Raw genomic sequence first — 24,561 nt, 5'->3', positions numbered from 1 at the left:
GTAATGTCTGAAACATTTATATTAACATATTTCCATACATATTTCCATACAAATACAAATATAAGATTTTTAGAAATTTCATGTAATGTCTGAAACATTTATATTAACATATTTCCATACAAATAACCCAATGAAAGTTTAGTATTAGTTGTTTTGTTTGTTTTTTTATACTGCAGGTTCTTATTAAGCACCAATTTTATACACATCAGTGTATACATGTCAATCCCAATCGCCCAATTCAGCACACCACCATCCCCACCTCACCGCAGTTTTCCCCCCTTGGTGTCCATATGTCCATTCTCTACATCTGTGTCTCAACTTCTGCCCTGCAAACTGGCTCATCTGTACCATTTTTCTAGGTTCCACATACATGCATTAATATACGATATTTGTTTTTCTCTTTCTGACTTACTTCACTCTGTATGACAGTCTCTAGATCCATCCACGTCTCAACAAATGACTCAATTTCATTCCTTTTTATGGCTGAGTAATATTCCATTGTATATATGTACCACAACTTCTTTATCCATTCGTCTGTTGATGGGCATTTAGGTTGCTTCCATGACCTGGCTATTGTAAATAGTGCTGCAATGAACATTCGGGTGCATGTGTCTTTTTGAATTACGGTTTTCTCTGGGTATATGCCCAGTAGTGGGATTGCTGGGTCATATGGTAATTCTATTTTTAGTTTTTTAAGGAACCTCCATATTGTTCTCCATAGTGGCTGTATCAATTCACACTCCCACCAACAGTGCAAGAGGTTTCCCTTTTCTCCACACCCTCTCCAGCATTTGTTGTTTGTAGATTTTCTGATGATGCCCATTCTAACAGGAGTGAGGTGATACCTCATTGTAGTTTTGATTTGCATTTCTCTAATAATTAGTGATGTTGAGCATCTTTTCATGTGCTTCGTGGCCGTCTGTATGTCTTCTTTGGAGAAATGTCTATTTAGGTCTTCTGCCCATTTTTGGATTGGGGTGTTTGTTTCTTTAATATTGAGCTGAATGAGCTGTTTATATAGTTTGGAGATTAATCCTTTGTCCGTTGATTCATTTGCAAATATTTTCTCCCATTCTGAGGGTTGTCTTTTCGTCTTGTTTATGGTTTCCTTTGCTGTGCAAAAGCTTTGAAGTTTCATTAGGTCCCACTTGTTTATTTTTGTTTTTATTTCCATTACTCTAGGAGGTTGGATCAAAAAAGATCTTGCTGTGATTTATGTCAAAGAGTGTTCTTCCTATGTTTTCCTCTAAGAGTTTTAGTGTCCAGGCTTATATTTAGGTCTCTAATTCATTTTGAGTTTATTTTTGTGTATGGTGTTAGGGAGTATTCTAATTTCATTCTTTTACATGTAGCTGTCCAGTTTTCCCAGCACCACTTATTGAAGAGACTGTCTTTTCTCCATTGTATATCTTTGCCTCCTTTGTCATAGATTAGTTGACCATAGGTGCGTGGGTTAATCTCTGGGCTTTCTATCTTGTTCCATTGATCTATGTTTCTGTTTTTGTGCCAGTACCATATTGTCTTGATTACTGTAGCTTTGTAGTAGAGTCTGAAGTCAGGGAGTCTGATTCCTCCAGCTCCATTTTTTTGCCTCAAGACTGCTTTGGCTATTCGGGGTCTTTTGTGTCTCCATACAAATTTTAAGATGATTTGTTCTAGCTCCGTAAAAAATGCCATTGGTAATTTGATAGGGATTGCATTGAATCTGTAGATTGCTTTGGGTAGTATACTCATTTTCACAATGTTGATTCTTCCAATCCAAGAACATGGTGTATCTCTCCATCTGTTGGTATCATCTTTAATTTCTTTCATCAGTGTCTTATAGTTTTCTGCATACAGGTCTTTTGTCTCCCTAGGTAGGTTTATTCCTAGGTATTTTATTCTTTTTGTTGCAATGGTAAATGGGAGTGTTTCCATAATTTCTCTTTCAGATTTTTCATCATTAGTGTATAGGAATGCAAGAGATTTCTGTGCATTAATTTTGTGTCCTGCAACTTTCCCATATTCATTAATTAGCTCTAGCAGTTTTCTGGTGGCAGTTTTAGGATTCTCTATGTATAGTATCATGTCATCCGCAAACAGTGACAGTTTTACTTCTTCTTTTCCAATTTGTATTCCTTTTATTTCTTTTTCTTCTCTGATTGCCGTGGCTAGGACTTCCAGAACTATGTTGAATAATAGTGGTGAGAGTGGACATCCTTGTCTCGTTCCTGATCTTAGAGGAAATGCTTTCAGTTTTTCACCATTGAGAATGATGTTTGCTGTGGGTTTGTCATATATGGCCTTTATTATGTTAAGGTAGATTCCCTCTATGCCCACTTTCTGGAGAGTTTTTATCAGAAATGTGTGTTGAATTTTGTCAAAAGCTTTTTCTGCATCTATTGAGATGATCATATGGTTTTTATTCTTCAATTTGTTAATATGGTGTATCACATTGATTGATTTGCGTATATTGAAGAATCCTTGCATCCCTGGGATAAATCCCACTTGATCGTGGTGTATGATCCTTTTAATGTGTTGTTGGATTCTGTTTGCTAGTATTTTGTTGAGGATTTTTGCATCTATATTCATGAGTGATATTGGTCTGTAATTTTCTTTTTTTGTAGTGTCTTTGTCTGGTTTTGGTATCAGGGTGATGGTGGCCTCATAGAATGAGTTTGGGAGTGTTCCTTCCTCTGCAATTCTTTGGAAGAGTTTGAGAAGGATGGGTGTTAGCTCTTCTCTAAATGTTTGATAAAATTCACCTGTGAAGCCATCTGGTCCTGGACTTTTGTTTGTTGGAAGATTTTTAATCACAGTTTCAATTTCATTACTTGTGATTGGTCTGTTCATATTTTCTGTTTCTTCCTGGTTCAGTCTTGGAAGGTTATACCTTTCTAAGAATTTGTCCATTTCTTCCAGGTTGTCCATTTTATTGGCATAAAGTTGCTTGTAGTAGTCTCTTAGGATGCTTTGTATTTCTGCGGTGTCTGTTGTAACTTCTCCTTTTTCATTTCTGATTTTATTGATTTGAGTCCTCTCCCTCTTTTTCTTGATGAGTCTGGCTAATGGCTTATCAATTTTGTTTATCTTCTCAAAGAACCAACTTTTAGTTTTATTGATCTTTGCTATTGTTTTCTTTGTCTCTATTTCATTTATTTCCACTCTGATCTTTATGATTTCTTTCCTTCTGCTAACTTTGGGTTTTGTTTGTTCTTCTTTCTCTAGTTTCTTTAGGTGTAAGGTTAGATTGTTTACTTGAGATTTTTCTTGTTTCTTTAGGTAGGCTTGTATAGCTATAAACTTCCCTCTTAGAACCGCTTTTGCTGCATCCCATAGGTTTTGGGTCGTCGTGTTTTCATTGTCATTTGTCTCTAGGTATTTTTTTTATTTCCTCTTTGATTTCTTCAGTGATCTCTTGGTTATTTAGTACGTATTGTTTAGCCTCCATGTGTTTGTCTTTTTTCCGTTTTTTTCCCTGTAATTCATTTCTAATCTCATAGCGTTGTGGTCAGAAAAGATGCTTGATATGATTTCAATTTTCTTAAATTTACTGAGGCTTGATTTGTGACCCAAGATGTGATCTATCCTGGAGAATGTTCCGTGTGCACTTGAGAAGAACGTGTAATCTGCTGTTTTTGGATGGAATGACCTATATATATCAATTAAATCTATCTGGTCTATTGTGTCATTTAAAGCTTCTGTTTCCTTATTTATTTTCATTTTGGATGATCTGTCCATTGGTGTAAGTGAGGTGTTAAAGTCCCCCACTATTATTGTGTTACTGTCAATTTCCTCTTTTATGGCTGTTAGCAGTTGCCTTATGTATTGAGGTGCTCCTATGTTGGGTGCATATATATTTATAATTGTTATATCTTCTTCTTGGATTGATCCCTGTATCATTATGTAGTGTCCTTCCTTGTCTCTTGTAACAGTCTTTATTTTAAAGTCTATTTTATCTGATATGAGTATAACTAGTCCAGCTTTCTTTTGATTTCCATTTGCATGGAATATCTTTTTCCATCCCCTCACTTTCAGTCTGTATGTGTCCCTAGGTCTAAAGTGGGTCTCTTGTAGACAGCATATATATGGGTCTTGTTTTTGTATCCATTCAGCCAGTCTATGTCTTTTGGTTGGGGCATTTAATCCATTCACGTTTAAGGTAATAATCGATATGTATGTTCCTATGACCATTTTCTTAATTGTTTTGGGTTTGTTTTTGTAGGTCCTTTTCTTCTCTTGTGTTTCCCACTTAGAGAAGTTCCTTTAGCATTTGTTGTAGAGCTGGTTTGGTGGTGCTGAATTCTCTTAGCTTTTGCTTGTCTGTAAAGCTTTTGATTTCTCCATCAAATCTAAATGAGATCCTTGCCGGGTAGAGTAATCTTGGTTGTAGGTTCTTCCCTTTCATCACTTTAAGTATATCATGCCACTCCCTTCTGGCTTGCAGAGTTTCTGCTGAGAAATCAGCTGTTAACCTTATGGGAGTTCCCTTGTATGTTATTTGTCGTTTTTCCCTTGCTGCTTTCAATAATTTTTCTTTGTCTTTAATTTTTGCCACTTTGATTACTATGTGTCTCGGCGTGTTTCTCCTTGGGTTTATCCTGTATGGGACTCTCTGCGCTTCCTGGACTTGGGTGGCTATTTCCTTTCCCATGTTAGGGAAGTTTTCGACTATAATCTCTTCAAATATTTTCTCTGGTCCTTTCTCTCTCTCTTCTCCTTCTGGGACCCCTATAATGCGAATGTTGTTGCGTTTAATGTTGTCCCAGAGGTCTCTTAGGCTGTCTTCATTTCTTTTCATTCTTTTTTCTTTAGTCTGTTCCGCAGCAGTGAATTTCATCATTCTGTCTTCCAGGTCACTTATCCGTTCTTCTGCCTCAGTTATTCTGCTATTGATTCCTTCTAGTGTAGTTTTCATTTCAGTTATTGTATTGGTCATCTGTGTTTGTTTGTTCTTTAATTCTTCTAGGTCTTTGTTAATCATTTCTTGCATCTTCTCAATCTTTGCCTCCATTCTTATTCCGAGGTCCTGGATCATCTTCACTATCATTATTCTGAATTCTTTTTCTGGAAGGTTGCCTATCTCCACTTCATTTAGTTGTTTGTCTGGGGTTTTTTCTTGTTCCTTCATTTGGTACATAGCCCTCTGCCTTTTCATCTTCTCTGTCTTTCTGTAACTGTGGTTTTTGGTCCACAGGCTGCAGGATTGTAGTTTTTCTTGCTTCTGCTCTCTGCCCTCTGGTGGTTGAGGCTATCTAAGAGGCTTGATGGGAGGCTCTGGTGGTGGGTAGAGCTGACTGTTGTTGTGTCTGTGTTATAGTTCTTATCTCCGTTTTACCAGTCAGAAAACTGAGGCTTAGATAGGTTAAACAAGGCTACACAGCAGTTAAGTGAAGAGCGGGGCTTTGAGCCAGAACAGAAACCACACTCTTAACCATTACACTGTAACAGGGCAGCCATAGTTGGATGCCGACCATCAACTCTGCTTGTGAAGGAGGTCAAGATAGCCAGATAACCAAAAAAGGCAGGATGAGTGGTCTGTTGTGGAAAGGTGCATTGATGAGAAAGCAGAGCATGTGCAGTTTTCTTGTCGTTTTTCAGGTACGCCTATTATTACAGTGGAATCGGTGCTGGCGTGCTTGTCGCCGCTTACATCCAGGTTTCATTCTGGTGCCTGGCAGCAGGAAGACAAGTATACAAAATTAGAAAACAGTTTTTTCATGCTATCATGCGGCAGGAGATAGGCTGGTTTGATGTGCATGACATTGGGGAGCTTAACACCCGGCTCACAGAGTAAGTACCTGGGTTTATGTCGAACTCCGACGTGCTTCTTATTCTTAAAAAATGAAAGAGAAGTCATCAGATCTGTTAGGAGACGTTAGTGCATCCCTCAGAAGTAATTATGAAACGAAATTCCTTCTGAGCCGCAATCGTGTCTCACTCATCTTTTCATTCCCAGAACGCTGGCAGGGTATGAGGGGACCCGCGTGACTAGCGGTGAATGAGGGGTTGGACTTGCCAGACTCAGGAAAATCCTCTGGGAGTGTGCATTAGAGCAGCAACATGATGCTTGCTGGGGACATTACTGTGCAAGATCCTAGATGTAAACTAATTTACCCCACACTGAAACAAACAAAAAAACCAGCTAGATTCAGGAGAAAAGTTCTGTGTTCACAATTCTGATGTTTATTTCTAACACTGTCTCTTCTTTTAGTGACGTCTCCAAAATTAATGAAGGAATTGGTGACAAAATTGGAATATTCTTTCAGTCAATGGCAACATTCTTCACCGGTTTTATAGTAGGATTTACACAAGGTTGGAAGTTAACCCTTGTGATTTTAGCCCTCAGTCCTGTTCTTGGTCTGTCAGCTGCTATCTGGGCAAAGGTAGGTGAAGCCTGTGAATCCAGATTTTAAGCTGTCTCCACTCCCGAGACACCCCATAACTCCACGCAGCGGAAGGCTGTTTTTCTCACATGATGACCCTGACTCTATATTTGATACTTGGTTTCTAACCTTCTCTTCACAATCAGTGGGAATAAGCAGGTGCAATCTCCCTGAGTCCTATACCTACCAGGACTCTGTGCTGTCCTTGCCCTGCAGTTATTTGGGGAAGGGATGAGAAAGAAGGAAGTAGCTCTCCCATCTCATCCTCTGCCTTCATGTAAAAGGCATGCTCAGCTTTTGGCGAGCTGTGTTCCCTGGTAGGCAGTTCCATATTCATAAGTAGAGAGATCCAGGAAGAGCTTCAAGTTCAGTGAACAACACATAGGTCCCATTCAATAACCATTATTGATTTGAATGTTTTTATAGATTTTATTTAATTTGAAAATTGATTGAACAGTTTTGTCAGCGTTACAAATGACTGTGTTTATACATACTTAAATCCCTTGGTGTGAAAACAGTTTTTTAAAAAGAAGTATCTTCTAGTCCCATATGCATGTAATCCAGAGTCTTCAGTTCTTTCTCCCAGTCACAAAGGCAAAGCAGTACAAATGGCCCTCCCTACCTCCGCACACAGGCCTTTCTCTTTCAAGACTGGGTGTGGTGTTCATTTTAAACTGATTTCATGTAAGAGTGGATGGCAGTGGAGAGATTGGCCCAGTATGTAATTTCTTAGAGAAAAAGAAAAATTAGAGAAAGCACTACACATTCATGTGGCAAAAGGTCATAAAATAACGGAGGGCCAGCCAAAGCCAAGCCTAACACAAAATAAATCAGGCTGTAAATATTAAGAAATTTAAAAAACTTAATGCTGTAGGGTGGATATTGTTCTGTTATTGTAAACAATAACTGCCGTTTTTTTAGTATCAACTGTGTCAGGCAAATACATATTTTTCTTCTTTAAGAAACTTATTTTATTGAAGTACAGTTAATTTACAATGTGTTAATTTCTGCTGTACAGCAAAGTGATTCAGTTATACATATATATACATTCTTTTTCATATTTTCCATTATGGTTTATCACAGAATATTGAATATAGTTTCCTGTGTTATACAATAGGACCTTGTCATCCAGATCCCGCTTTTTAGTGTAAAAAATCCCAGGGAATTTCAGAGAATAAAATAACAACATATTTTAATCTCCCCCGGAATTAGCAAATATTATGCCTTTTGCAGTATTTAACTGTAATATTTTCTATATATGAAGAAGGAGGTTGTAGAATATTACAGAATATTTTTCCCCTCACTCTATCATATTATCTTTTCTTCTTCCTCAAAGGCATGAAATACATATTTTTCTGAAGTAGAGATATTATCTCATTTAATGGAGGAAGAAACTGAAGTTCTGAGAACTCTGTTATTTGTTGCTGAGACTAACACAGTGTTTAAGTGGTGTTCTTGGTGGCTAAATTGTATCTCTGCATTAGTCTGTTGAAATATTTGGCAAAAGCTTTTGTGTTAATTGATTTTCCTGTTTCCTAGGATATTAAGCAAGTCAGGTGGCAGATGCTTCATATCAGGATTTGCTGAAACAGTTTTAAAATATATTCATGTTTGTTCTAGTTAAGTTACGGGGAAAAGCAGGAAGTTAATCTCTTAATAAGTAATTGTGCATTGCTTCAGAAACTATTTATTTAATAAATGGAGCCCTAGGCTTATTGCTGGAGACCTAAGTTTACTCTGCCATAAGCTTTTGGTATGGTTTCAAACAAATTTCTTAAATTATCTGGTTGTCAACCATATTAAAAAAGAAACGTGGCCCAGTTTAGGAAGCTCCTGTGAGCCTGAGGCTGTCTTCTCTAACCCAGAGGCACCAGTGCAAGAGTGTAGAACAGGAAGGGACTTAGTCCCAGCAAGCTTCCTACTCCAGGAAGCCTCTTTTGATCTCTGCATGCAACTCTCTAACCCCACCCAGAGACACTGGGTCAGCTAGAGGGCACAGGGAGGGGAAGCTACCGTATCCTGCCCCTACAAGAGATACCTGGTGGTCTGACCTTAAGAAACCACTTCCACTCCCTCAGGTAGCAGAAGCAGGAGCCCCAGCAACTCTAGATAAACCATGCTGACAAAAAATAATACCAGAAAGACTCTGAATGTAAAACTGCTACTGGAACCACAGCTCACAAAAGTAGGTCAAGAATTGCATGCTAAACCCAAACAGGGTAACTGCTTGCTAAAATAAAAGATTTAAATAGGACTCAGAGTCTCCTAACATAATAGACAAAATGTCCAGGGTATAATAAAAAATCACTTGAAGAACACAAGAACAAAGAAAATCACAGCTTGAATGAGAAAAAAACAGTTAACTGACCACTGTTGAGGTAATTCATGTGTTAGAATTGTTTGGCATGGATTTTGGAGCAGTCATCATAAAAATGCTTCACTGATCAATTACACATTCTCCTGAAACAAAAGAAAATAGAAAATACTAGCAATGAAAAAAGAAGTTATGAAAAAAGGACAAAATGAAATTAGAGAACGGAAAGATATAGCAGCAGAAATAAAAATCATGATGGATGGGCTTAATCTTGTTGAGTGGAGATGACATGAAAGAATCAGTATACCTGGAGGTAGAACAATAGAATTCACACACACTCCCACCCCCAAACAGAGAAAATGAAAAGAGCCTCAGGCACCCGTTGGACAATAACAAAAGATAGAATATTTGTTACCATCAGAGTCCCAAAAGAAAGGAGAAAAGTAAGGCTGATGGAGTATTGGAAGAAATAATCGCTGAAAATTTCCAAGATTTGTGAAAGACAAACCTTCAGGTCCGGGACTTCCCTGGTAGTGCAGTGGTTAAGAATGTGCCTGCCAATGCAGGGGACACAGGTTCGATCCCTGGTCGGAGAAGATCCCACGTGCTGCGGAGCAGCTAAGCTCATGTGCCACAACTACTGAGCCTGTGCTCTAGAGCCTGTGAGCCACAACTACTGAAGCCCGCACACCTAGAGCCTGTGCTCCACAACAAGAGAAGCCACCATAATGAGAAGCCTGCACACCGAAACGAAGAGTAGCCCCTGCTCGACACAACTAGAGAAAGCCCGCATGCAGCAACGAAGACCCAATGCAGCCAAAAATAAAAAAAAACCCAAAAAACCTTGAGCTCCAAGAAGCTAAGCTAACCTTAAACAGGATAAACTCAAAGAAATCCATGATTAAACAAATCGTAATTAAATTACTGAAAATTTAAGACAAAGAAAAAAATTAAAAGCAGCTAAAGAGCAACAACACATTACCTACTAAGGAACACCAATTTGAATGACAATATATTTCTCATCTGAAACCACAAAAGACCAGAAGGAAGTGGCAAAATATTTTTCAAGTGCTTAAAGAAAAGAACTGTCAACTGAATACTTGGTAAAAGTATTTTTCAGGAATGGTGGGGAAATAAAAACATTCTCAGATCATGGAAAACTATAGAAGAAGCTTCCATTAGCATACCTCCTATTAAAGACTGGCTAAGTGAAGTTCTTCAAACAGAAGGGAAGTGATATAAGAAATACTGGAGCATCAGGAAGGGAAAAGGAACAACAGAAAGAACAGAAATTTGGGCTTTTCCTTCTCCAGGAGATTTCTAAATCATATTTGATGATTGAACCAAAAATTATAAGTGGTAAAATGTTGATTTTTATAAGTCACATATGAATATTATAATATCCAGAACAACCATTACAAAACCTAAGCGAAAAGATATATTCAAAAACACTATAAATAAATCAAGATGGAATCCTAAAACTTGATCAAATAACTCTCAGGAAGGCAAGAAAAGAGAAGCAGAGGAATGAGAAACAGAGGAAATATATAGAAAACAGATACTAAAATGGTAAACTTAATGGCTCACATATTAATTACCTTAAATGTAAATAGTTAAAATATACAAATCAAAAAAGAAATTGGCAGAGTTGATTTAAAAATCATGACCTACCAGCTATCTGCTGCCTACAAGAAACTTCAAATTCAACAACATAGGTAGAGGGAAGTAACAGGATGGAAAAAGATATACATGCAAACATTTTTTTTAGGGAATGGCTATATTAATATCTGATAATATAAACTTCAGAACAAAGAAAATTACTACAAAGAAGAGGAACATTACATAATGATAATAGGGATCATTCCACTAGGAAGACATAATGATTCTAAATATGTATGCACCAAGTAACAAAGACTCAAAATAAATGAAGCAAAAACTGAGAACGTTGAAGGGAGAAATAGAAAAACCACAATTATTTTATTATCCTTGCTCAGCATTGATAGAATTACTAGACAAAAAATCAGCTAGACTATAGAAGATCTGACCAACACAGTCAACCAATAGGATCTAATTGGCGTTCATAAAACATTGTACCCAACAACAGTAGGATACACATTAAACATTCACCAATATAAATCATATCCTGGGCTGTAAAACAAACCTCAACAAATTGAAAGGAATTGAAACCATCAGGTGTTTTCTATGACTACAGTGGTATCCCAGTAGAAACAAATAACACTGAGAAAGTCTCTAAATATTTGGTAATTAAACAATACATTTTAAAATAATCCATGGATTGTAAAAGAAGTTTCAAAGAAAAAACGTATAACTGAATGAAAACAAAACCATAAAATACCAAAATATTTGGATGCAGCTAAAGAAGTGTTGAGAGAAATTTATAGCATTAAATATCTACATTGGAAATGAGCAAGGATCTAAAATCAATAGTATAAGTTCCTACCTCAAGAAACTAGAAAAAAGAAGAGCAAAATAAAACAAAAGCAAGCAGAATAAGGAAACAATAAAGGTATGAGCAGAAATCACTGAACTTGAAAATAGGAAAGTAATAGAGAAAATCAAGGAAACAGAAAGTACGTTCTTCAAATTAAAAAATCAATAAAATTAGCAAGACTGACAAAAAGAAGACACAAATCACAATATCAAGACTGAAATACAGAATATTACTACAAATCCCACAGATATTAAAAAGGTAAAGGAAATATTACAAAAAACTTTATACTCATAAATTCGAAAACTTAGAGATCAACTCCTTGATAACTACAAACTACCAAAATTCAACTAAGATGAAATAGACAATCTGCATAGCCCTATAATCATTAAAGAAATTTATTTTGTAACTTCAGCACTCCTGAGAAAGAATTCTCCAGGCATGGATGATTTTACTGGAAAGATTTACCAGACATTTAAAGAAGAATTAACACCAATTTTATACAGTCTCCCCCAGAAGAAAGAAGACTTTTTCTTCTTTCCCCCAAAAGCAGGAATGCTTCCCAGCTCATTTTATGAAACCAGTATTAACCTGATACCAAAACCAGACAAAGTTAATACAAAAAAAAAAAATGGCAGATCAGTATCTTTCATGGACTAAGAATAAAAATTCTTCAATAACATATTAGCAAACCAGATTTGGCAATGTATAGAAAGAATAATGTACCATGACCAGGTGGAATTTGTTTCAGCTATGCAAGGCTGCTTCAACATTTGAAAAATGAATCCATGTTATTACCATATCAATAAGCTAAAGAAGAAAACCTGTGTGATCATATCAGTTGACAGAGAAAAAACATTTGACAGTACCTAACACACATTGATGATGAAAACAAAAAACTCTCAGGAAGTGAAGAATAGAAAGATATTACCTCAACTTGATGAAGATCATCTGTAAAAACTCTACAGCTAATATCATGCTTAATAGTGAAAGATTTAATGTTTTCCCCTTAAGATTGGAAATAAGGGGCTTCCCTGGTGGCGCAGTGGTTGAGAATCCGCCTGCCAATGCAGAGGACATGGGTTCAAGCCCTGGTCTGGGAAGATCCCACATGCCGCGGAGCAGCTGGGCCTGTGAGCCACAATTACTGAGCCTGCGCGTCTGGAGCCTGTGCTCCGCAACAAGAGAGGCCGCGATAGTGAGAGGCCCACGCACCGTGATGAAGAGTGGCCCCCGCTTGCCACAACTAGAGAAAGCCCTTGCACAGAAACGAAGACCCAACACAGTCATAAATAAATAAATAAACAACCCCTCTCTTCAGTTTAAAAAAAAAAATTGGAAATCAGGAAGATAAGGAAGGCCATGCTCACCACTGTTTCAACAAAGTACTGGAACTTCTAGCCACTGCAATAAGGCAAGAAAAAGAAATAAAAGGCATATAGATGAGAAAGGAAGAAATAAAACTATAGATAATGTAATTTTCTAAGTTGAAAATCTCAAGGAATCTACAAACAATTTCCTAGGACTAATAACTGAGTTTGGAAAGGTCAGAGGATACCAGATCAATTGCATTTCTACATACTAACAATGAACATGCATAAACCAATATTTAAATGTTAAATTAAAATTAATACCATTTAGAGTCACTCCAAGTAAAATGAAATGCTTAAGTGTACCTTTCACAAAACATATATAGGATCTGTATGCTGAAAATTATTAAATGTGATGAAAGAAATCAAGGCTAAAGAAATGGAGAGACATAGTGTGTTCATGGATTAGAAGACTGAACACAGTAAAATGCTGATTTCTTTTTTCAAACTGATCTGTAGGTTTAAGGCATTTCCTATAAAAAATTCCAGACAGGTTTTTTTGTGGACATAGGTAAGCAAGTTTATTTTAAAATTTATATGGAAAGATACAGGCTCTAGAATAGCTAAAACAATTTTGACAAAGAAGATTAAAGTGAGAGGAATATGTCTAGCTGATACTAAAACTTACTATATAGCTATAGTATATTGGTAGAGGGATAGACACATAGGTCAATGAAACAATAGAGAACCCAGAAATATACTTAGACAAATATGCCCAGCTGATGTTTGATGAAGGTACGAAAGCAATTCAATGGCAGAAGAAAGGTCTTTTCAGAAAATAGTGCTGGAACAATTGGACATCCAGAGGTTAAAGAAAAAAGACCAAAACTTCATCCTAAACTTCACACTCTACACAAAAATTAACTAAAAATGGATTGTGGACTTATATGTAAAATGTAAAGCTATAAAACTTTTAGAAAGAAAATAGGAGAAAATCTTCGGGATCTAGGCCTAGGCAAAGAGTTCTTAGATTTGATACTAAAAGCTTGATCCTTAAAAAGAAATTATAAATTAGACTTCGTCAAAATTTATAGCTTTTGCTCTCTGAAAGCCATGTAAAGGGGATGAAAAGACAAGCTACACACTAGGAAAAAAATAATATGAAAATCATATATCTGACAAAGGACTAGTATCGACTATAATATAGATATAAAGAACGCTTAAAATTCGATAGTAAAAAAAAAAACAAACAAACCCAAATAAACCAATTAGAGAATGGGCAAAGGACATGAACAGACATTTCATCAGAGAGGATATACACAAGGCAGGTAAGCACATGAAAGATAGTTTAGCATCATTAGCCATCAGTGAAAAGCAAATTAAACTGCAATGAGATATCATTATACATCTACCAAAATGGCTAAACTAAAAAATAGTGAAACACCAAATGCTGCTGAGATGCAGCAAAACAGGATCACTCATAGATTGTTGGTGGGAATGTAAAATGGTACAGCAACCTGAAAAATAGTTTGCAGTTTCTTATAAAACTAAACATGCGGGCTTCCCTGGTGGCGCAGTGGTTGAGAATCTGCCTGCCAATGCAGGGGACACGGGTTCGAGCCCTGGTCTGGGAGGATCCCACATGCCGCGGAGCAACTGGGCCCGTGAGCCACAACTACTGAGCCTGAGCGTCTGGAGCCTCTGCTCCGCAACAAGAGAGGCCGCGATAGTGAGAGGCCCGCGCACCGCGATGAAGAGTGGCCCCCACTCGCCGCAACTGGAGAAAGCCCTCGCACAGAAACGAAGACCCAACACAGCCAAAAATAATAAAAAATAATAAATAAATAAACAAAGAAACCCAAAAAAACAAAAAAAAACTAAACATGCAATTACCATACAATCCAGCAAATTGTACTGGGCATTTATCTAAGTGAAAAGAAAATCATGTTCATGTAAAAATCTATAGTCAAATGTTTATAGAAGCTTTATTAGTAATAGCCCCAAACTGAAACAACCCCAGATATTCTTCAACAGGTTAATGGTTAAACAACTGTGGTGCATCCATACTGTGGGTACTATCCAGTGATAAAAAGAAGTATTGATATACACACACCAATCTGGATGAGTCTCCAGAGATTTGTACTTGGTGAAAAAAGCCAGTCCCAAAAGGTCAAATACCTTATGACTCCATTTATATAGTATTCTTGAAATGACGAAATTATAGATAGAGCAAATTAGCGGTTTTCAGGGCTTAGGGATGGTGGGGAGGGGAGAAGTGAGGAGTAGGGAAGGAAGAGGCTGTGACTACAAAAAGTAGCACCGAGGGATCCTTGTGATGGAATTGTTCGGTATCATGACTGTAGTCATACGAATCTACATAGGTGATAACATTGCTTGGAACTAAACACACACACACACACACACACACACACACACACACACACGAGTGCATGTAAAACTGGTAAATCTGAATAACGTTGATGGATTAATAAATGTTAAATTTCTGGCTGTGATATTGTTCTGAAGTTTTGAAGGTGTTATTATTTGGGGAACACTAGATGAAGGGGATATGGGCTCCGACTGTATTGTTTCTTATGACTGCTTTTATGTCTACAATTATCTCAAAATAACAAGTTTAAAAAAATAAACCATGTATAAATTATCTCAAACAAAATAAAACAAAAACCTACATTGAGAATTGGAAAAAAGGGACGAAGATGAAGGTCAAAACATCTGTAGTGGTCAAAACTGTTGCTTCTGAGTATATTAATTTGAACAATATAAAGTGGCCTATATTAGATTTTAACTTAACAGGAATAACAATTTCATGTGTCTCACACTAATACAATTAGGCCTTGTTAAGAAATTAACAGCCTTTGGAATAAGGGATGAGTTAGTGATATTTTATATAGTTTATGTGGGTAATTGTGAAGTGTCACCATTCTATTATTTTATACTAGAGGAACAGCAAGTTGGCTTTCCATATCCCTCAGAATATTTTGGAGGTTTTTTTCTTTCAACAGGCATGGTATCTTAAAAAACAAAGAACAAAACAAAACACTTAATGAAGATTCTACCATAGTCTTGCCTAATCATATGCTTAGAGTTATGGAAGGTCGTAGAGAAGCCAGGTATATTGAATCAATTGGAATGGTACTTTGATACTTTAACAGTAAATTAAAATAGCATGTTTTGAAACTCCTAATTCAAAAATATTTCTAGTCATCTTCCTGTTGTCAGCTGCCTCTGGTGTGGTTGATAGTTGTGGGGTGAGCTTTCAAAGGAGCAGAGAAAAATAGCCAAAGCATATTGTATGCACCTCGTGCATTATGCAGACCTGTTTGTTCAGGAATGACAATGACCTCCCTGACTCAGCCCCAGCGCTGTGAGTGATTCTGGCAAGTGTTCTGGGGCAGCCCTAGGCAGGTCACTTTGAGAGGTCAGGAAGGTCTAGTGCATCAGTGGGTTGTTGTTTTGGGTCCCAAAGAAGAAGGTACATACAGCACAACATCTGCACATAGAATCTAGTTAATAAATGTTCATTTGCCTTCACCCACCCATTCCTGCATCTATCATAGCTCCTTTTACTTTCACACACAGCAAAGGAAGAGATACACGATTAAAATCAAAATAACTTTGAGCTTTTTATGACATGAAGGAATAGACTGTTATTACGTACACAAACGAGTCCACAAATGCTGTAAATTATTTACTGAAAGAGTGTAATACTGTTTACTCAGAATTTTATTTGAATTGCTTGTGTGTAATACTTAGTGAGGTGGTTGACTAGTCAGGTATTCCAGGTTAAAATATGAACCTTAGTCCTTTGCCCATGCCAGTTGATCCAATTTTTATCACAGGGCCCTCTGGGATCCCAGAGGGGTCCACATGTCAGTGGCTGGTTTTAGAGAGAGATTCACTCCAGTGGCTGTTAATTCATGCTTTGAAGCCTTGAATCCTGGATATTTCACATATTAGGAAATGACCTCTTCATCCCTCCATTTCCTCATGTATAGAATGGGGAAAATAATACCTACTTCACTGTGCAAATGGGAAGAATCAGTGAGATCCTGTGTATATAAAGGGCCCAGTACTGTTCCTTCCGCAGAACAAATGCTCAGGGACCAAACAGAAGGATCAAAGCGCGTCCATAGAACAGAGACCTTCCTGGTGGCTTAATGTATTGCTCAGAAACATCGGCAAAGAGAACTCTGCTTCCCTGGCATGTGAAAGCTTCCTGAAGTCCTGTCACTACTCAGTACTTGGTCCCCTGCGTTCTTCGGGCCTCCTCCCTTGATATTTCTGAGCTAGAGTACAATTAGCAATTGCTGTGTTGAGTACACACCCTATTTCCTTGATGTACTGCCCCTTTTGCTATATTGGTTTATAGTATACACCTCCTTCTGAGCTTTAAAGTCCCAGATTTATTTATTTATATGAGGATCCATGGGGTATAGTGAGAAAAAAAAACATTTTAATTTAATTTGTTGTATACCATCTCAGTCCAAAAAGAATTTGAAGTGCCTTATAATATGTATACTAAAAAGTAGGACATGATGACCAAAGATGAGTAAAAGATTTATATACAGTAACATACAAGCAGCAGTTGTGTATATATTTATTTTTTCTTTACAAAAGATACAATTGTTAAATTTTAAATTATCTGCAATTGTGTTTTTAACAGATACTATCTTCATTTACTGACAAGGAACTCTTGGCATATGCAAAAGCTGGAGCAGTAGCCGAGGAGGTCTTAGCAGCAATTAGAACTGTGATTGCATTTGGAGGACAAAAGAAAGAACTTGAAAGGTGTGAGTCTCTTTTTTTAAGTTCATAGAGGTGTTAAATTCTGTCATCTTATATGCCCTTCCGGTTGACGGTGATGACTGTAAGAGTACTCTCTGATATATATGTTTCCTTAAGTAGCTTCATGGATATATTACAGCATAGTTAATATTCTGGAAAAGTTGTAATTCTAATTGTACTCTTCTTGTATCTGCTTATTCAAAGCATTTTCTAGAGTCTTCTAGGTCGTTAGTGACATAAAATAATTCCTTAAGGCTGAAACATAATAATTCTTGATTCTCTAAGAATGAATGAGTATTTTGTGTTAGATCTATGGGGTCATTAAGCCAGAATAATGGTTACCTCTGGGGGAGATGAGGAGTTGGTAATAAGAGAGGGACACGGGGCCGGGGGCATCTGTGGGTCTGACGGTTTGCTCAGTTGTGCACAATGACCTCAGTTGTGCTTATGTGGGTGTTCACTGTATATTCTTTAAACTGTATATATGTGTTTGGAGTGCACTTTGTTCATATGATATATTTCATACCCACAAAGATATCCTCTGAGAATAATTTGTGATGGCTATGTACCTACCATAGTTCAAAGGAAAGTAATATCTGTGCTCTATCTCAATTTTTGCTAAGGTTTTTGCTTTTGCCTTAAAATATGCCTGACTAATAAAATGTGAAGTCTTGCTTAATTACCTGGCAAACATCCAATTAAATGAAACCCCTCTTCTCTTGGTGGTGGAGGCGACAGGTACAAACAACCACAAATGAACAAAATATCTAACATACCAGTTGGGGTAGATACTATTTGGGGAAATAAAATACTCTATGAGAGTCATAGTGGGGGGTCTTTACTGTTTAGGGAGATTATTCAGCAAAGTCCTTTCTGAATAGTTAATGTTTGAATAGACACAGAATGAAATTTTTTTTGTTTTTTTTAATAAATTTATTTATTTGATTTTTATTTATTTTTGGCTGCTTTGGGTCTTTGTTGCTGCACGCAGGCTTTCTCTAGTTGCAGCGAGCGGGGGCTACTCTTCCTTGCAGTCCGTGGGCTTTTCACTGCGGTGGCTTCTCTTGTTGCGGAGCACGGGCTCTAGGTGCGCGGGCTACGGTAGTTGTGGCTTGCGGGCTCTAGAGCGCAGGCTCAGTAGTTGTGGCGCGCGGGCTTAGTTGTTCCGCGGCATGTGGGATCTTCCTGGACCAGGGCTCAAACCCGTGTGCCCTGCATTGGCAGGTGGATTCTTAACCGCTGCACCACCAGGGAAGCCCCAGAATGAGTTTTTTTTTTTTTTTTTTTTTTTTTTTATGATGTTGTACATCTGTTTCATAACTTTTTTTTTAAACATCTTTATTGAAGTATAATTGCTTTACAATGGTGTGTTAGTTTTTGCTTTATAACAAAGTGAATCAGTTATACATATACATATGTTCCCATATCTCTTCCCTCTTGCATCTCCCTCCCTCCCACCCTCCCCAGAATGAGGTTTTAAACTTGGGATTTGTTTCCAATTTTCCTCAGTGGAAAGGTGGACCAGGAAAAGAATGCATCCACCAGCATAGGGAGACAAACAAAGTCTATCTGCTTCTGCCTAGTTTTTGAGCTGGGGGAAAGCATCTCTCCATAGAAATCAAAGTCTCAGGCTCACCTTCAGGTGCTGCTAGAGTCTGAATTTCTAATACTCTGTGGACTATCTCTTCCTAAAACTGAGGATTTCGCATTAAAAATGAATCCAAGTCCAGTGCTACCACTAGGGTGTTTGGTAGAAGAAATTTTTAAATTGCTGAAAATTAATGACCCAAACAGCCACATAAAGGACTTGGAAAAAGAACAACAGAGAACAGGAAGTACAAGAAGAAAATAATAAAGATAAGAGCATAAAAATAATTTAATAGAAAAAAAGATAAAAAAGCAGAGTTGACAAAAATCCATAAACTAATTCTTTGAAAACACAGATAAAAAATGAAGTAGTATTTTGCAAGTTTTTTAAAATAAATTTATTTTATTTATTTATTTTTGGCTGTGTTGGGTCTTCGTTGCTGCGCGTGGGCTTTCTCTAGTTGCAGCGAGTGGGGACTACTCTTCATTGCAGTGTGAGGGCTTCTCATTGCGATGACTTCTCTTGTTGTGTAACACAGGCTCTAAGCACGCGGGCTTCAGTAATTGTGGCACGCAGGCTCAGTAGTTGTGGCTCGTGGGCTTTAGAATGCTGGCTCAGTAGTTGTGGCGCATGGGCTTAGTTGCTCTGCAGCATGTGGGATCTTCTGGGACCAGGGCTCGAACCCGTGTCTCCTGCATTGGCAGGCAGATTCTTAACCACTGTGCCACCAGGGAAGCCCTTTGCAAGTTTAATGAGGAACAAAATAAGAATGAATAAGGAAAAAATTGCTACAGATTTTTTAAAATCTATTTTAAAAATTACAGTTTTATACCAATAAATTGTAAAATCCTGATGAAATAGACAATATCCCAGAAAAATGTAGGTTAAAATTCTCTTAAGAAGAAAACTTGAGTTGAACTATAATCATTAAAGGAATCGAATCCAGTTTAAAATCTCTATCCCTTGCCTTTACGTATACGTATTAGAAAGAGAGAGAAATATCTGTCTGGTCTCTAACATTGCTTTGGTTTTTGTTTGCTTCCTTGCTTTTGCCTTCTTTTGTGTAATTCCCTGTATTTGCTGTAAGAATTATTAACAGGTGTTCTCCAAGTTTGGCTAATGTAGTTCAGATTTTTGTGCTGTGAACAGATTACAGGGTTATAGTACTGAGATCTTGATTTGCTCCGTCCTTGAGGCAGCCAGAAGGCCTTGGGTGGCCCAAGCCACCAGGGAGAGCCCCTCCCTCCAGCAGTGAGTAGCCATGACAGGACCAACGTCGGAAGCATTGACAGAGGGGATGGGTAGTAGGCAACGTATAGAAAGGCTGAGGAGGGGGACACTGATACATAGTGATGGATTATTATATACTTTTAAAGCCAAATAATGTTTTCAGGTCAGTGATTTTTAAAATAAACATCTGTGGAAGTGAGATAAACTAGACAGTTTATTTACATGTAAAAAGTCTTAGATGGCAGTTCAGAGCTCTTAAAATGCTCTCACACATGTATTTTCTCATTTGGTTCTTCCAGCAGGCCCAGGGGGAAGCAGGGCGGGCAGCAGACTTGATGTTCAGAGGTTTAAAGGACTCACCTGTACTGAGCACTTTCTAGCATTATATCTTCATTTTAGTAGTACATTTAAAACACATGCAGATTTTAAAGGGAAAACACAAGTGTTTTCATAGCTTCTGTTTTGTTTTACGTATGAAATGATGCAAGTTCTGGAAGTTCGTTAAGTATTACTTCATTTATTTCACTATTGCTAAAGTCAGAGAAGGTGCTTTTTAGAACATCCCTCGACAAATTACTTAATTTCCATAAGGCCTCAGTTTCGTCTTCTACAAGAAGGGATTAACATAATACATCATAGGATCAGTGTGTGGACAAAAGGAGAAAAGACATGTGAAACACCTCCCCCAGGCTGTGGCACATGCTGTTTATGCAATAACCATCATGCTGTATTGACCCGTTTCATAAGATTTATAGGTATGTGTGCTAATTTTTGTTACTTCTCCCAGGTACAACAAAAATTTGGAAGAAGCTAAAAGAATTGGAATAAAGAAAGCTGTTACAGCCAACATTTCTATCGGTGCTGCTTTCCTGTTGATCTATGCATCATATGCTCTGGCATTCTGGTATGGGACCTCCTTAGTCCTCTCAGAAGAATATTCTATTGGACAAGTACTCACTGTAAGTGATGTTATATTAAGAGATGACTCACTATTAAAATGCCAATGAAATTTAGTAGTGTTGGTTTTACTGTTGGAGAATATATTTTCGAAGAATTATTAAATAATGCAAAGAATAGCGAGCAAGAGCCTGGGATTTGATATCAGGCCATCTTGGTTCAAATTCCGGCTGTGCCACTTACTAACTAACTGTATGATTTGGTTCAGCCCCGTAGACTTTTCAAGACTCTATTACCTCTTCTGCAAAATGGAAATGACAGGAATAAGGTGCCATAATTTTTAGTGTTGTTGTAAAGGACTAACCGAGAACATGAATATAGAATCACTTAGCAAAATTCCTTCTATATAAGTTGTTGGGTAATATAACTACTGTGTGATTTAGAAAGAAATGCATAGTGACATTAGTTCCCTTTAACCCCTGAAGAAAAACAGTGTCAAGTCTACCAATAAGAAACTGATTTGGGCAAAATGAAAAAAAAACAAACAAAAACAAACGGTTCATCAGACCTCAAAGAGAATACAATCTGGTGGAGGGCAGAAAGACTCCATCTGATAAAGAATGTGTGCTTTATAGTTTACAAAGTATTTTCATATGTACCGTTTCAGTTGATACAAGAATACTAAGGTTGCCCGGTAGGGAAAACAGATAGAATCTTGCCTGTTTTTGCAAATAAAGAAATTGAAGCCCAAAGATCTAGGAGAATCGCCTGAAGACATAAAGCCAGTCAGTGCTCAATCCAGGATTCAGACTTTGGGCTTCTGACTCTCATAATAGGATTTGTTTCCACTGTACCCTACTGATGACCTAAACCAAAATTCTTGGCCACTGAAGACATATAAAAATATTTTAGTCATATAGAATTTATTGTTTCACTGAGCCGGTAAGACTAATTCAGCATTCTAAACTGAAAAGTACTTCAACTTAAAAAATATTTTTAACAGCCAGTATTCATATGTTGCCTTTGCCATTTAAAAATTTAATTAGCGATGTTAGAAGAAGTATGAAAAAAAATGTACTAAACACTAAGTAACTTGATGTTTTTCCTTCACATTCCTCAGGTCTTCTTTTCTGTATTAATTGGGGCTTTTAGTGTTGGACAGGCGTCTCCAAGCATTGAGGCATTTGCAAATGCAAGAGGAGCAGCTTATGAAATCTTCAAGATCATTGATAACGTAAGTCTGGGCTGACCATTTATCTATCTGTCTAAAAAAGTCGATTTCCTTTATCACTTTATTCAACTCTCCACAGATGTCACTAAAAGTAGTTATTGTAACCTCGTCATCTTCTGAAATTTTATTCTGTTCAGAAACCCAGCATCGACAGCTATTCGGAGAGTGGGCACAAACCCGATAATATTAAGGGAAATCTGGAATTCAAAAATGTTCACTTCAATTACCCATCTCGAAACGAAGTTAAGGTACAGTGATAAATGATTAATCAGTGATTCAACAATGTATTGGATGAAGAGTTTCTGATACTTTCCTTTAGAGATTGTTTAAAAAAAAAAGTGTATTTAAACCTAGTTGTGAATTGAACTGTCAGTTCATAGTCCCAAAATCTGTGTATTGCTTCTAAGTTTATTTCTCATTCATCATGATAGATCTTGAAGGGCCTCAACTTGAAGGTAGAGAGCGGGCAGACGGTGGCCCTGGTTGGAAACAGCGGCTGTGGGAAAAGCACGACGGTCCAGCTGATACAGAGGCTCTATGACCCCACGGAGGGCGTGGTGAGATGACTCTTGCTGAACTAGGTGCTGCGGCACTGAGTTACCTTTGCAGATCATACGTCACAAGTCTGCAGTGTGTGAATATCACACCTACTTTTTATTTCAGATCAGTATTGACGGACAGGACATCAGGACCATCAACGTAAGGTATCTTCGGGAAATTATCGGTGTGGTGAGTCAGGAACCTGTGTTGTTTGCTACCACGATAGCTGAGAACATTCGCTATGGCCGTGAAAATGTAACCATGGATGAGATTGAGAAAGCTGTGAAGGAAGCCAGCGCCTATGACTTCATCATGAAACTGCCTAATGTAAGTCCTTCTCGATCTTTGTCATGCTAGAGGGTTATAAAATGCTGGCCTGATGCATAGGAAGTTAGGAAATGACCCTAAATGGGAGAAACCTCCTAAGAAGGGAAGTCAAGATGACTTCAGATTTTAAAGCTCTAGCAGCATCAACTAGTAGTAGATGTACATATTTTTTTTTAATTAGGGTTGGTTATTACTAAGTTTAAGGAACTGGACCATACTGCCTGTGAAGCTTGGGTTGTTTATGGGATTGCTTGCCATCTTTTTTTTTTTTTAAACAAATTTATTTATTTATTTATTTATTTATTTTTTGGCTGCTTTGGGTCTTTGTTGCTGTGCCTGGGCTTTCTCTAGTTGCGGCGAGTGGGGGCTACTCTTTGTTGCAGTGTGTGGGCTTCTCATTGCAGTGGCTTTTCTTTGTTGTGGAACACAGGCTCTTGGCACGTGGGCTGCAGTAGTTGTGGCACGCGGGCTCAGTAGTTGTGGCTCGTGGGCTCTAGAGCGCAGGCTCAGTAGTTGTGGCGCACAAGCTTAGTTGCTCCGTGGCATGTGGGATCTTCCCAGACCAGGGCTCAAACCTGGGTCTCCTACATTGGCCTGCGGATTCTTAACCACTGCACCACCAGGGAAGATTGCCATCTTAAAATCTGAGCTGAGATAGCTTATTCTGTTGCTTAATCCTCCTGTGGTTTCTGTGTTGTAGAAATTTGACACCCTGGTTGGAGAGAGAGGGGCCCAGCTGAGTGGTGGACAGAAGCAGAGGATCGCCATCGCTCGGGCCCTGGTTCGCAACCCCAAGATCCTACTGCTGGATGAGGCCACCTCAGCGCTGGACACTGAGAGTGAAGCGGTGGTTCAGGTGGCCCTGGATAAGGTGGGTGAACCTCATTTCAAACCTAGCTGATTTATAAGCACAAGAGCATTCTGTTGTTAATTCTTCTTAATATTTTTAAAAAAATCTCTTCTAAAGTGATTCTTTAAGCTATTAAAACCATCAGGCCTCTTTGGGTCTGTTTGTTTAACTTCTCTTTATTTCTCTGGTATTTTTTTAGGTAGAGATGAATAAGCTTTCATTGAAAGATACTTGCAAATTTTTTTTTTTCTTTATTTTTGGCTGCATTGGGTCTTCATTTCTTCGCACGGGCTTTCTCTAGTTGCGGCGAGGGGGGTATACTCTTTGTTGTGGTGCGCGGGCTTCTCATTGCGGTGGCTTCTCCTGATGCAGAGCACGGGCTCTAGGTGCGCGGGTTTCAGTAGTTGTGGCACACGGGCTCAGTAGTTGTGGCACACAGGCTTAGTTACTCTGCGGCATGTGGTTTCTTCCCGGACCAGGGCTCGAACCCGTGTCCCCTGTGTTGGCAGGTGGATTCTAAACCACTGCGCCATCAGGGAAGTCCCTACTTGCGAATTTCTAAAATTGAACAATGAGAAATAAAGACTCAGATGAAAATTGGTCTTCGCTGTGATCTTGAAAACTTATTAGCCTTAGCGATGACCCTGTTATTTA

The 24,561-nt window shown here is 38.0% G+C and overlaps 1 protein-coding gene across 2 annotated transcripts in view; it reads left to right on the top strand.

Moving 5' to 3' along the window:
• The window catches only part of ABCB1 (ATP binding cassette subfamily B member 1), a 99,015-nt gene that overhangs the window by 31,064 nt on the left and 43,390 nt on the right, over window positions 1–24,561 (top strand). Inside the window, exons 6-14 of one of the 2 annotated variants that reach the window (XM_082398191.1) lie at window positions 5,581–5,772; window positions 6,194–6,365; window positions 17,123–17,247; window positions 20,850–21,021; window positions 22,080–22,193; window positions 22,328–22,438; window positions 22,622–22,747; window positions 22,854–23,057; window positions 23,758–23,928. In XM_082398191.1, coding sequence (XP_082254317.1) covers window positions 5,581–5,772; window positions 6,194–6,365; window positions 17,123–17,247; window positions 20,850–21,021; window positions 22,080–22,193; window positions 22,328–22,438; window positions 22,622–22,747; window positions 22,854–23,057; window positions 23,758–23,928 — 1,387 coding nt within the window. The remainder of the gene's footprint in view (window positions 1–5,580; window positions 5,773–6,193; window positions 6,366–17,122; window positions 17,248–20,849; window positions 21,022–22,079; window positions 22,194–22,327; window positions 22,439–22,621; window positions 22,748–22,853; window positions 23,058–23,757; window positions 23,929–24,561) is intronic. The other variant, XM_082398192.1, reaches the window with a different exon arrangement.

This window comes from Balaenoptera borealis (genome assembly GCF_965194805.1).
Source record: "Balaenoptera borealis genome assembly, chromosome: 7".
Classification (NCBI taxonomy): Eukaryota; Metazoa; Chordata; class Mammalia; order Artiodactyla; family Balaenopteridae; genus Balaenoptera; species Balaenoptera borealis.
This window is presented reverse-complemented; position numbering and strand designations above follow the sequence as displayed.